Source organism: Cololabis saira, chromosome 13 (assembly GCF_033807715.1).
Source record: "Cololabis saira isolate AMF1-May2022 chromosome 13, fColSai1.1, whole genome shotgun sequence".
Taxonomy (NCBI): domain Eukaryota; kingdom Metazoa; phylum Chordata; class Actinopteri; order Beloniformes; family Belonidae; genus Cololabis; species Cololabis saira.
This window is the reverse complement of record NC_084599.1, coordinates 21,383,455-21,397,969: the sequence shown is the minus strand read 5'-3', so window position 1 is coordinate 21,397,969 and position 14,515 is coordinate 21,383,455. Positions and strand designations below refer to the sequence as shown.

The following is a 14,515-nucleotide window of genomic DNA, read 5'->3' as shown; positions in this document are numbered from 1 at the left end:
CTAAATTATTCATATTGCTGCATTCAAGTCATCGCTATAATAATCAAGGTAAAGAATAATTCTGCTGCTATAACCTGCAATAACCATGACCTCGTACTGCTGCACCTTTCACCTTTAAATTGTATATATGTCAATAAGAGCCATTTGTCTATTACTGTTTAACTATTTAAATCTGGGTTCAGTGAGTGAAAAAAAACGAAAACAAATTCCCTGCCTGGCTTGTTGATACTAGTCCAATAAAGCTTATTCTATTCTATTCTATTCTGTCAAACAAGCTGAATAAGCTGAGCAGAACGACAGTCTGAGATTTCAAACTAAAATACGTTTTTATGTGCAATGACAATCAAGTGCTAGTTGAAATCATTATTAAAGAACACCCTAAGAATTTGGTGGATCAAACCAGTCAAATGTGGACATTTGCTGATTGTTGTCTTATGATAATGAAAACTCAAAAATGACACCTTTTTCGACTAAACACAATAACGAAAGAGTACGTTTTGTTCAGTGCTGGGACATTATCAGTGGTGAAAGTGGCATTTCTGTTCCATATGCGAAAAACAACAGCAAACAAATAAAAAAAAAAGGGGTGATATAGTGATAGAAAAATATCTAGCTGATAAACTACATGATTAGATTTTTGATACTGAAGCATCTACCATAATAGTTTCTGGAGGTGTGGCTAGCCTGAATGTCTCTTATGTACAATTTGGAAAAATTTGGGGTTATAAAAAGACCAAATAAATCGTTTTTTTTTTTAAGTTGTTTTTAAATTCTATACAAATACTATTTTATTTTTGGGAGTGATTGGGTCATTTGAATGTTTAATAAGATGAAATGATGCAAGATGTTTAGAAGAAGTTGTTGGAGTTGTCAAACCTGCACACATATCTGTCTTTCCATGTTAAAATATGAGTTTCAATTTGACTTCAAGGAATGTTTGCTGGCTTTTAGGAAGTTTAGTTTAGTTTAGTTTATTTAAGGATGCCCATTAGAAGCACACAAATGTGCCTCTAGTCTTCCTGGGGTCCTGAACATAAAAATACAGTACAGTGCAGTCATACAATAAAAAAAAAACGACAACAAAAACATTTAAAAAAAACAATTAAGCAGGCTGCACGGACCTAAAATGATAAAAACATAAATTTAAGTGTTGTCTACCATTTGTGGTGTGCTCTGCTCTGTCTATGCCAAGCAACCATGACTCTTGTTTGTTGGATTGGATGATTTAAATTTGAAGAAACAACACATATTAACAATTTAACAATATCCAATTAACAAACAGGAGCCTCAGTAGTGTGTGGTGGAACCATACACAGCCACAACATGCCAGTCACCAGCCTGGTCAAACACTGCTGTGGAATGGCATGCCATTCTTCAACCATCAGTTGTTGCATGTCAGCCAACACGGGCGTTTTCCAGAACTGAAAGGCAGTCATGGCATGGAAAGCGGGAAATTAACAGGCTTTCCAACTGTATAAGATGTATTGCCAAGAAAGGAATAACAACAAGGAAATAATCTACCAAACACAAATTATCTTATTTTTATGTGCAAAGTTAAAATGTATTCACTGATAACTTTTCATCAATTCTGTCTGGAGACATTGCCAGGTACATTTTCTGATAAATCAATCATTCCTTTTCCAACTAAAGTGTTTATAAAGCCAACTAATTTGACAAATTCTTTTAAGATTTTTTTTTTCTTCATAGCTGAAAAAAATTATAACCCTCCTTGGTGACTTTTTGATTTCAAATTTAGTTAATTCTTTCCATCTGTGAAGTAGTAGTAAATAATTGCCTCTGGAATTAGACCAGGCCAAATAAATAATGGCCTGTGACATTTTATTGGCTGTTTTAACAACTATTTTTAACACCATTTTCTAGCACTTAAAGTTTTTTCGACAAAGACTTGTATATGTACACTGAATTTCAGATTATATCAAAGACAAAAAAGATATCACAATAAAGAACAGTGTATTAAGTGCCATGCATTTACACTTTAAATACAAACTTCGAATATCAATCACATCAATAAGTTTAATAAAATCACACTGCTGGAACAGAAAAAATAGATTTAATTTTGATTTAATTATTGTCTGCTATTTATTGTTAGAGGATAATGTTAACAGTAAGGCAGAAAGACATTTGCAACATACACTGAGGTATAGATTTCTATAATCATCGTCATTTTCATTCTATCATATTGCATATCACATGTTTTCCTGGTACCATACAGTACTATTTTAGATTTTCAATTTCAATTTAGATTTTAAATATTATGAAATATAGTATGTTTACACCAAATGCCATATCTGATTATCAGTACAAAGTATCATTGAGTCTGGATTATTACATAACATACATACATTCAGACCAGATCATAGGATGACAGATTATTTTTGGAGCACGCCCAGAAGTGCAATTGGTGCATGACTTTGAAACCGACTGTGCAATCAAAATTCTTTTAACACATTTTTTGATAGCATATATATACACAGTAGATGAAGTATGCCAAAGTTTTGCTTGAAGTTGTTCCTTCTACTTTCAGCTCGTTTTCTTTCATCTGCTTTTTTGAAAATTGCAAATCATTTTTAGTGGAAACTGGTGTGAATGGGTGCATTTCAAAGAAGTCAGAGGTAAAACAAACAAACAAACAAACAAAAAAGCAATTTATTTTAGTTCATACAGTTCCCAAGATATTTACCAAAAATGTAAATATTTTTATTATATTACCACCGGGAGGCCTGATATTATCATTATAATGATCCAAAATCTTTCATGGATCTTCAATATCTATACCAGGTTTGGTATCTGCTACACAGACAGCTGTAGGGCAGAAATATAGTTAAGGAAAATAATAATCATTAAAAAAAAAAATGTTTCTACCAGTTTTACTGCTAGACAGAAGCTTATGCAATAACATTGCTCGTAGGAACTCCACTGGATTGAATTCTATTTGTTAATTTTTAGCCCGGGTGTTTGTGTGAGGAAATATCAATATTTTAACGTCTTGAGATGTTAGGACAATAATATTTAAAATAATTGGCCAATTAGTTAAAAGCTGATATCAGTTAGCTGCTTTTAGTATACATTTTAACAGTATTTCTAGTAACTTAAGACAAATGAAATATATTTTTGGAGTTTTTCTTTTTTAAAGTAAATTACTTGCATCAAGCTTTCTGACTGTATAGTCACTCACTTTATTTTCAAAAGTTTTTTTTAACTTGATTTATATTAAAACATGCATCTTAATTTAAGTTTCTACTTTCTAAGAACAAATGAATTGATAACGTTGCTTTAATAACCCTTAAACTAGTAGTTACATGACATAAGCCTGTTTTTCTTTTCATCATGAGGTGCCAAAATATCTAGATTTTTTTTTTTGTACTATATATTTTGTTTACCTCGTATATTTCGATGTTGTAGTCTGTTGTTAACTCTTCATTCAGTCATTTATTCATTCATTCTGTTGTTGGTTTGCAGTCAAAAGACAAGATGATGCGAGGTTCCAGACGAGGTTGCGTGCGACTTAAGGTAAGATCCTGCAGGCTGTCCTATCACCGACTGTTATATACTTTGCATCATATTTTTGACTCTGACTGGATGTGTTTTGACATTGCCAAATTTCTGTATCTTAAAAAGGATAGCAGTGAGAATTTAGTATGGTGTAATTTTCTGCTGATAACAGGAAGGCTTTATTTTAAGGGATATTTAGCTGGAGGATAGTGGTGCACTGATTCCCAGACTTGTTGACCTAATTCAGCAACTTTCAAGAGCTTCCTGCTGGCTTATCCCTCAACCTGTATCACCACAGTATATCAGCCAGTCTAGTGCTAATTTTTACCTGTACAGTATGTCTCACTGGCAAGTCTTGTCCAGTAGATGGCAGCAGGTCTCTCTCTACTACATGTACATGTTTTTTTTTCTTCATATACAGGAAACTACTTAATGCAGTTGGATTTTCAGGGAACTGAGCCTCAGTACAGCAGGGATCAGTGCTTATTTCTAGAAATTATGGTATGATTATCCAGACAGGAGCTAACAGAAGATGAAACATAAAAGGTAGGAATGTATGTTAACTCAAGTTGGTAGCATCTGGTTGTTCCTCTCTACAAAACGAATGAATGTGTTGCCGCAGGTCAGGTTTACTCTCAGAATGTGAGAAAGTGCCTTGGGTCTTTCTGCTTTCCTAACTCAGACATCTCTCAGATAAATCTAATGACTAAGTTAAACAAACACCTTGCATATTACCCATCTTGTGTATTTTAAAATAACAAATCTGCAATTGAAAGTTGTTGCTTTGGTGTCGCTTTTGCATGTCAGATAGCACGTAAACTTGAGTATAGATCCACAGTAGTTGTATTGTTTTCTTTCCTTTCTACTTTTGGACCGAACCTCCCTTTATTTTTTAATCCATTTCAGTTCAATATTTTATTAGTACTCTAAGGAAAACAGTAGAAAGTCAGTATTATACAATTATGTGCTGGAGCAAACTTAAAGTAGTAACTGATTTGAGCACTGTGGTAAATTCAGTCTTAATCTCAGCTCAATAATACATTATTAGTCCCCAAAGGAAAATTATATTATGTCGTTATGTACATTAGACTTCCTGGCTTGTCTCAGATTTACTTAGAAAAGCAAGTGACATCTGTCTGATCTATTTGTCGTCATCTGAAATATATATCTCGTCTTATTTATAAATTGGTGGTCTTGAAATCAAAACAGTGGTAAATTCCATTTCTCTAACACCTTGGAAATGTTGCCTCAGCAACTAAGGAAGGAAGTATCTTCTGAAATTCCCTGTAAAAAAAAAAAAAAGTCATTTACCCTCGTGTGCTCATGTGACAAAGGTTCGAGTTATGGATCAGAGATTTAAATTGGTACTTTGAAACCAGTAACTTCCTTTATACTTGTTTAAGACATTGATCCACAGACTTGTGAGCTCTGATTTGCCTGCTGAAAACTTTATGACCTAATCAAACTGTATGGTATTATAAAACCTGATCTAACTTTGAAGATTTGAGGTATGTTTTTTTTTTTTTTTCTTCCTTTTTTAAAAGGACTCTTCTCAAAAGCTATGCCTGCAATTCCTGCTAGACCAGGCAGGCTGAGTCTTGTCTGAAACCACTGTGAAGCCTAATAAGTGGCTACAAACACTGTAGACACCATAGATGTAAACACGTAGATGCCACCTCCGACGCTGCCATCCATTGGAATGATGCGTCTGCACGGCCGTCATCTTGGGGCGGGGGAAACCAGCGTCTACTTACTGTATTAGTCAACAGAGGCAGAGATCTATCAATGATTACAACCACTAAAACTCACTTCATTTTCAAGCCTTTTGGTTTTATTATAAATGTTGTACAGATTTATGATACAACAAATTTGTTCTACATTACTCAGACAAAATTGCAAGGAAGCTGCTGATAGTAATATGAAAAAAACTGATGAATAATATAAGATAAAATGTATATTAAATATAAATAATAGTATAAGAGCAAACATTTAATTAATAAAGGAATGAGTTAAAAACAAACAAAAAATAAATAAAACACAATACACACTCTCAAATAAAGAGAATGCCTAAATTAAAAATGTACCAAAATACCCACAAAAACAAAACCCTCGACCCTTTTCATACAAATTTCAAACCGTGAAACCATGAACCATTAATGTTAATGCCTTGAAACTGATTTGAATACATAATTTAGGAATACCGGTAACATAGTCTACATTGCACAATTGCATACAATGACTAATTGTCAAATGTCACTTTCATAATCTTACTGATTCCTTAATAACAAAAACAAACTAGTTTTGTTTCTGTTGGCTTAAGAGATGCATCACATTCAACAGGATCATAACATTTAATTGATGTAAAACAACTTCTTACTTGTAAAATGTTATTCCTTGTTTCTTGGTTTCTGTGTTTCTTTTGCGGGAACATCCACAAAAGCCAACAAGTCTGGCTACTTGTCAGAAATTCCGGCCCAAGATGGCAGCCGTGTTGAGTCGACGTATGTGACAGGCTCGAATATGGCATTTACATGTTTATATCTATGGTAGGCCACTACAGTAGGCCCTAAAAAAAACAACATCAAAAACACAATTAACCGGCCACATCGGACATCAGTCAGCTGTAAATTTCTTTTGGTTTAATAAAGTATTTTTGAATTAAATTGACATGGTTATTGTTGTAGAAAGGCTGATGAAAAGTAGTTGATTGAACTTGGTTTAAGAAGGTTTTTGAGTGTGTGTTGTGAGTTTTTCAGTTTTCAAATTATGTCAAAATTAACTTAGTCAGATCTCTCATCTAAGGATGTAAAATCCATCAACATATTTTGATATAGCCCAATTCTTTTCCTTTTTGTTTTCCACCTTCTTTTCATACCTAAGTTAACATTCAATGATAATCTATTGACTCTGAGTTTAATGGTTAGTGTCTTCTTTTAAAAATCAAACACATTTTGCTTTCCCTCAGCTAAGTCAACTTGCCTATGATATTACAGGATTTCCTGAAAGATATCTTGGGAGTTTCTGTACAGCACTAGGCATGGGGCTGCTTCCGGGGGGGGACTCATTGCTGCAGCTTATCACAAGGCACAGGGTTTGAACTCGGGAACTTAAAAGCAGCACAGGCCACATCTGCTTGCTGTCATTGTGACTAGTGCAGCTGTCAAAATCTGTTTCAGAGAACCAGTTTCTAAAACTAGGGTGCACCATGTGTTGTGGTTGCATGAAATAAATCATAATGCTGTAAATTCAGATAAGTGTACTGTGTTGTGCTTTGGTAAGATTTCCATCCAAATCTTACTGAAGAAGAAGAAGGACAAAAAACAACTTAGGAACTTCTAGGGTGACATCCATGCAGCGTTTGAACAGAACTAAATATGATCTTCCAACTTGTGGACATGCACACTGTTTCAACTGCTACAAGCTAATGTCCCAGCTAGCCTGCAGGTTTTATTTTTTTTTAAACGCCCTCTTGTTGGCTGCTGCTAGCTGTTGGTCCCTTGTGTCCCTTCCCTCCACCCTTCCCTCGCTTTCTCATTCTTCGCTCACCCAAATCCCAGCTCCTCCCCTCCCTTCCTCTCTTCCATGTTCCAAAAGACTGCTCTTGTGTGAGTGTGAGAAACACTATGAATGTCAGGGAGAGAGGGCAACAGGAGATGATGGAGTATTTGAAGGGCAGAGAGTGAGCTACTGTGAAGGTTAATTTACAAATAAGAGTTAGTTAAATGCTGCTGGGACATGTAGAGCATGAGGGCAGAAATGGAAAGTGGAATATGACGTGTCCTGCTGTCTGACTGCCTCTTTTTCTCCGTTTGTCCAGGGAGCTGTGATTGGCATTGACGACGAGGACGACAGCACATTCACCATCACTGTGGACCAGAAGACTTTCCATTTTCAAGGTGAGATGTCCTCTTTATGCTGCCCCTACTTTTCTGCGTTTCATTCCCGTCTCCCGTTCTTTCTTTGAGATTTCTTTTTCATCTATCTGTGCAGTTCATTTGCACTCTGTCACTCACTCTCTCACTCCCATTTCCCTCCCTGCCTTTTAAAGACTTGGATTGGTTTGCTCTAATGCCAGGAAACGCAAGCACACACAGGCATCTGCACAGTGTTGAAGCATGCTGCATGTATCTGATTCATTTCTTCTGTCCTCGTAACCGCTTCAGGTTAGGCCGGATATATTTTATTGATAAACAAGCTTTGTTTCACTCCAAGCTAAAACGATTTCTCTGCAACAGAACAAACAAGTGAGACCTTTTTTTTTTTTCTGCTTTTTTCCTCTTCTGGCCCTCCCTACTGTGGCGGAAGAGAGAGCTCATGTGTCTCTGCACCTGAGCCTCTGTGAATAATAAGGGAATACTGCTGAGCTCGGAGCTGAGCTCAGGTCTCTTGTGGATGCTGCTGCTGCTGCTGCTGTTCACCTTTTGCTGCACTGCTACCGCTTCTCGTTATCCAACAACCAGTCACCCTACAGGGACAAGATTGGCCCCTCCCGTCCTGCCAATCTTTCCCTTTATTTTTGACTGGGAGCTGTATACTCTAGTTTACAGCAGACCTTGTTTTTTTTCCTAACTTTAACGCTCTGCCAGGTCTTACTAACATTCTCTAACTTTCCTTCATCTCTGTCCTTTCATTTGTCCATTTGTATCCATTTTTCAACCATCAAACCCTGCACTCTTCACCTCCTTTCACATCTGTTTTGAGAGTCACTAGCTACAGTCCATGGGCTCACCGCCCCACTCACTTCCTCCATGCCCTCTCCCATGTCTGTGTTCCGAAGCTGTATGCTGTGGTTCTACAAACGCAAGGGTAAGAAGGAAACTTTGCATGTCTCATGGTCGGCATGCTTGCCAGCACCGGGCAAAAGGATTGCGAGGAGGCGTTGTTTGTTTGTCTTCTGGGAGGTCGAGTCAGGGTGGAGCGTTCTGTTACACACTGGTGCTTTGGTTTGTCATCGAGGTTCAGGGACGGTTCAGAACAGTGCGAACTATGCTGTTTGGTAGGAGATGAGGAATTTTAAAAATAAAGAAGCATGTGTGCAAAATCCTGAATCAAATGTCTGTGGAGGCTTGGTATATTTAGAAAGTGATGTTTATTACTGGTGCTTAGCCTATCTACTGGAGTTGCTGGATTGCCTTAACAGAAATGGGACTTTATTAATGAAACGTACTCGTATTATCAAGGTGATATACTCTTCATTGAGTGATCACTCAAATGTCATTGTCTTTATTTATTCCAGAACCCTCTTTGTTAAATTTAACCAGGCTTTGGTGCTGTCTGTTAGGTTTTAGTGTGTCAAAGAGACAGATGCAATGCATTTGTTAAGCTTTTTTTTTTTTTAATTTGGTTTATGTCATCTGTGTCATGATAGTGTGTGAGCATCAGAGAAAGTGAAAGAAAATGTTAACAAACTCTGTGGTTGCTTCCTCATTTGAACCAAAACTTGAACCATTTTCCCAACCTTAGTCAGACCCTTCTAGTTTGTTTGCTGTTCTACTGTTAGATTATATATGCTATAAGGTTAAAATATCACAGTTTGGGGCAAAAACATACTTGATAACAAGGAGTACTGTGAATAATAAAAAAAAAAGGCGCAACAATCAAAAAAGCTGCATCACATTTTGACTTACATGCTCATCCTTTTGTTTTAAGGTTAGAAAACAATCTCAGACTTGGAAAAGTCCGCACTAGAGATATTCAGAGGAGCATCTCGTGTATCACCACTGGAGGACGAGCATAAAAATTTTTGTTGAACATTATGCAGACGGAATCTCATTTCTGTCTACATCAGCTGTTGGGGTGAAAATGAAGACTTCCACAGGATGCAGGAATTCAATTCTCCGCTACTGTAAAACAATCTCTCACTAATCTTGTTAATGCAGTCAGATTCTAAGGATTTGCAACAAAGTCTCAATTTGTTTGTCTTGATATAAATGCTTATTTTCAGTTAGTGTGTGGGTAAGGTCTGGATGTGTGATGGGCAGACCATCGCTGCAAAGAATAAAAAGCATTTTAGAATAGCACTAAAGCAGAATTTAGTTTTTCCAGCCCCCAGTTTTACAGTTTATTGCTATGTGACAGTCCACCTTAAAAGTTTAAATATATTTTAGAGTTTGCTGGCCGCTGTACTGGCTGGAGCAGAGCGCTGTTCTCCCTCTATTTAGAGAATCATCCATTATTTATCATCACTGCTCCCCCCGCGGTGCATCATAGATGCCTGAGAGCCCTTTTTCCTCTTCCTCTCTCTCACTCCTTGCTTGCCTCCTCTTATCTGCAGAAGCTATCAATCTTTCCTCTTTTCCTCTCTCCCTGTCAGGCCACCCAGCCTGCCCAGTGCACCAGTCAAGGATGAGATACCCCCTTATGTTATCCCGTATATAAGCTTCAGCTCCTCCTTCACACTTTTACACTTGTACTCTTTCTCTTTTTTCTTCTTTTGCTTATTTTATCACTGTTCTGTCCTTTCAGTCACTTTGGTGTGGAGTATACACATTAAAAAAGTTTTAAAGGTTGGGTTGAAAGAAGGTGCACCATGTAATTCTGAAGGTTTTTTTTTCTTTAATAATATCTCAACACAATAAGAAATAGTCCTTTCCAGAACCTTAATATTAGATAAATCAGCAGCATCATCTGATCATGACATTGCACACAGTATCATTATTTCCTCAAAGACTGGAGCAACAACAAAAAAAGCCAGACGGATGTTAACGTAGTGGATGGAAAACTAAATGCATTCTTACTCCTTCATAGAAGTTAAGTCTAAGTAGCAGCCATGTCCTGATTAATTAAGTACACAACATTTTAAGTTGTTAAAAAATCGAAAATCAAAATGTTCAAGTTCACGACTGAGGAATTTGAAAACTACTAAGCAAGTACGCAGTGTTTGGAGGGGTTGCCAGGATAAAGCATCTACTTTCTAATCAGCACAGCTTCGGTTTTCATAGTTTCACCTGAACCAAAAATAAGAATTCAAAATAATGTTTGGCCAGGATTCACAGCATCACATTTGACAAACACCAAGTACAGCATATCAGTACAAACATCTCATACCAACTGTCAAGCGTAGTGGTGGAGAGGAGATGATGTATGCCTGTTCGATAATCACAGGACATGGGCATCTTGATGTTGATTATACATACCTGTCTCGTCTCTTCTAAAATGTTTAGGCAAACGTGGGCTTTGTGCAATGGTCCCAAACAGCCTAGGAAATGTACAACAGATTAGAAAATTGAAGAGTGAATGTGTCAGTGTCCTCGTTAAAGTCCAGAACCCAGCCTCACTGAAATATGTGGTAGGCGTTTAACAGAGTTGTGCAAAAACGAATGCCCACAAACTGAGGCTACATCGTAAAGAAAAATAGACCAAAATTCCTCAACAAGAATGTTATGGACTGGTAACATTATACAGAAATCTATTCAACTTCAACTTACAACGACTTCACGTGGTTCTGTACTTGGGTCATGAGGTGCACTTAGTTTTTTTTCTCACACTTCTGCATTTTAGCTAGTTTGTGTTAAATAAATGACATGCTCTGAGGTTCGATTTAACCTAATTTTAGGGTCTGGTATGGAGGAGCTTGTTCTATTATGATAAAACATTAGACCGGAGAAAATGCACCCTTTCACTTCACTGAAAGGCCCGGGTGTGTGGACCCTACTGAAATCGTACTGTTTATTATTTTTCCACAATTAAAATGGCATATTGCCATTTTTGCTCCAAAACTCACCAAATTTAGTACACTTTTCAGGTCTGGTGAAAAGTTTTATATGATAATGGTGCCTTAATAGGCATGAAAACATGGCTCAATTGCGCCACCTTCAAAATAAAAAAAAGCAAGCCCCTCATATGAGTTTTGCCTACATGCACAAAAATTGGTACTGTAAATGGACGACCTGCACGGGAAAGTCTCAAGGACTCATTTTCTTAAAGGAGCCGTCTGTAATGAAATGGCCAAAACTGGTACTGCAGTCACTTTCAAAATATTGTTGAGCGGCGTGTACCCTCCCCCTCCTCCCCCCGACCAGAGGTTGCCAGGTAGGCTGCAGAATGCAGCAGGAACGTAGGCTGCCATGGCTGCCATAATTAGAGCCAAGCTGGCTTCATAATTTGGCTTTCATAATTTTTCAATGAACGATTGATTTTTGATAATTTATTTTTTAACCATTATACAAGGATTTGCTTTATGCAACCATCAGAGAGAAGCAGGGGCGGACATAGCATTTTTGGGGCCTAGACTGTCAAGGGCTTTAACTCAGTCATACATTGTTTAATCTGGCCCAGATTTGGTGCATATGCAGTCCAACTTTGAACACGCGTGCAGTGAAAAAAGTTGGAAAACCTTTAGCGCCCCCTGTCAGCAGCAAGAAACATTTACATTTTGCAGTGTCTGATGGCACTTTTTCACTAGTACCTATTCATCGCGCCTCTACTCGCTACGCCCCCGTCTTGCGCTTTTCCAATACAGGCCGAGGCGGGTAAAGGCTGGCCAAGTAGATACTTTTTCTGTACCTATTCTGCCGAGGTTCTGAGCGTGCTGAGTCGGCCCTGTATCTGGCGTCATCACACTACAGGCCACCGATTGGTTGAGGGGCGGGGCCATCAGACGTTTGAGTCAGGAAGCAGGGAGTCGGCGCGAGAGCGACTCGCGGCTAGTGGCTCTTCATTTTATCCGACAGGCAATGGCAGCGCAAACGTCTGTTTCGTGATCCAACTCTGAGGTGCAGATGTTCATAAACCTGGTGGCTGAGGAGAGAATTAAAAAGGGATCTAGACGGGCGATAAGGAACGATCAGATCTACCAGGCGCTCGGTCACTTCTCCGCTGCTCGTGGTTCTCGGCTGATTTCTCATCACCGCCGACAAGAACAAAATTTTTTTTTAAAAGCGTCGCCGCTTGAAGCTTCTTTCACTCTCATTTTTTAACATGATATCAAACACAAGCCACAGACCCAGCAGCACATATATATCATCTCCTCCAGGTTCTACATCTTTAGTGTTGTCTTCTTCATTTAGATCACACAATCAAATACGTCACAGCAGCTTCGCTCCAACCCGCCCAATTCTCACCTGGGTGTTGAAAAACAAACGAGGACAAAGCGGGTGGAGGCGTGACGAGGCGTGGCGAGTCGAGTCATGCTGAGTAGGTACTAGTGGATAAGCGCCATGAGAGACCTCATATTTTCTGTGTGATCAGAGTTGACCCCCCGAGGAGGTCCATATGCTCATATTTGATCATGCTCATAGCGCCCCCTTGTTGTGAAAGGAAGCAATTACCGCAATTATTACATGTGCACTACTTCTAAAAATGTATGTATGTATGACGTGTAAATGTCTGAGAAAATACTTAAACAGTTGATGAAGCCTCAGAAATAAGGGAGAGTGTATGTTTAATGGGAAAAGCGAGAAAAGCGAGTCAGTATTGAAGGGGATTATAAACTGTTGATTAAATATTTTTTAAATTACTGAGGTTTTTTATGTTATTTTTTATGTCACCATGACACCACACTTGAAGACATCAGAATTTTATAAAAATTAAGAAATATAAGGTAGAAATTTGATGTATTTGCGGCAGTTAACCCAACTACTAGTTAAGAAAGACAAAATTGTGTTGATGTTACTAATTACATCAGTTGATCTGTGAAATGGTCAATTACCCCGTAACTACAGGGTGGACAGCAGTTTCAGGGACACTGACAAAATGTTTAAAATTATAACAAAAAAGGAGAATATATGAGGAAGATAAAATGAATTTTAATGTTGTGTACTTTAACCACTTTTTGCATTCACTGAAGTTAGTGGAGCAACATGCAGGACATGCCAAAATTAAGTACACTGAATGAAAGAAAATGGTGGAAATCCACCTCAAGAGACTTGTCATCACACTTTGAGTGAGTGAGTAAATGTTTGGTCATTTATATCAAAACCTCAGAATTTTGTTCTTTCCTATGTTCATGATGAATGGGGGACTTTGATGGGAACGCCAAAGATGCTTTATAGTGATATTGACCAAGAATGTGGAGGCACCTGAGGGGTGGTAGCCATAGGTTCAAGGGCCCGACCAACGCTGCATGCAGCTTTAATTATCTTTGTTACAGTAATGTAACCATACTTTCATTGAGGAAATGACTGGAGAAATTGATATGAATTTACTCACAGAGGAAAATAATAAATATGTATGCATGTCATTTAAGATTAAATTCCTAATGAGCGACAACCTTTTCTTTGTGACTTATTTGTCTGCACTCAGTGTCACAATCTTTACAGGCTGCAGTCCACTATGAAGCTTTCTGGTCTTCCAACTGGACTATACACCATGACCTTTCATCAGCTTGTTTAAAGATGGCAGGAGGAGATGGAAGATAATACAAATGAATAATTCACAAAAGATTGTTGGATAAAGGAAGAGCAGCATAATGTCAGAAGACCGAGCATTGCAAAAGGAAATTACCGTGTTTCCTTGACTACTGACAGAAGTGGAACATCTCATGGTGTAATGCTGGTGTAGTAACAGTTGCTTATTTGTTTGTCTGCACTAGAGATGTTGAATACAGATTCTAGTTCCACCTGTCTCTTTGGCATTCTAGTTGACCACAATAAAAAGTTGTATGAAGCCATATTCAATCAAATAATTGCTCCCTTCACAGCTGGCCAAGTATCAAAATGAAGGTGTTGCTGGGCGAATAATACAGTAAACCTTCATTTGAATATAAGCTGATACCAGCAGTATGCATTTACACTGGCTTCTATCTACCAGTTTCACCATATTTATTACATGGCAGAGTGAATACAAGCAAAATATTTGATTTTTCTGTCACCCCGTGGGTTTTAAAATGCAGTTCCAGTAAATGTTAGTTTGGTAGTAGTATGGAGTATGGATAAAAGGGCCTCTTACATGCAAATTAAACAATATTAAGATGGAAACGGTGCAGACAGAATTGCCACTTTACATAAAAATTAGACAGTTAATTTATTTTCAATCAAAACCATTCAGCAGCTTCTGGGTGCCT

The 14,515-nt window shown here is 37.8% G+C and overlaps 1 protein-coding gene across 2 annotated transcripts in view; it reads left to right on the top strand.

The window, feature by feature from the left end:
- Window positions 1-14,515, top strand: part of osbpl9 (oxysterol binding protein-like 9) — a 39,148-nt gene that overhangs the window by 832 nt on the left and 23,801 nt on the right. For both annotated transcript variants that reach the window (XM_061738248.1, XM_061738247.1), the window contains exons 2-3: window positions 3,481-3,531; window positions 7,331-7,409. In XM_061738248.1, the coding sequence (XP_061594232.1) occupies window positions 3,481-3,531; window positions 7,331-7,409 (130 nt within the window). The remainder of the gene's footprint in view (window positions 1-3,480; window positions 3,532-7,330; window positions 7,410-14,515) is intronic.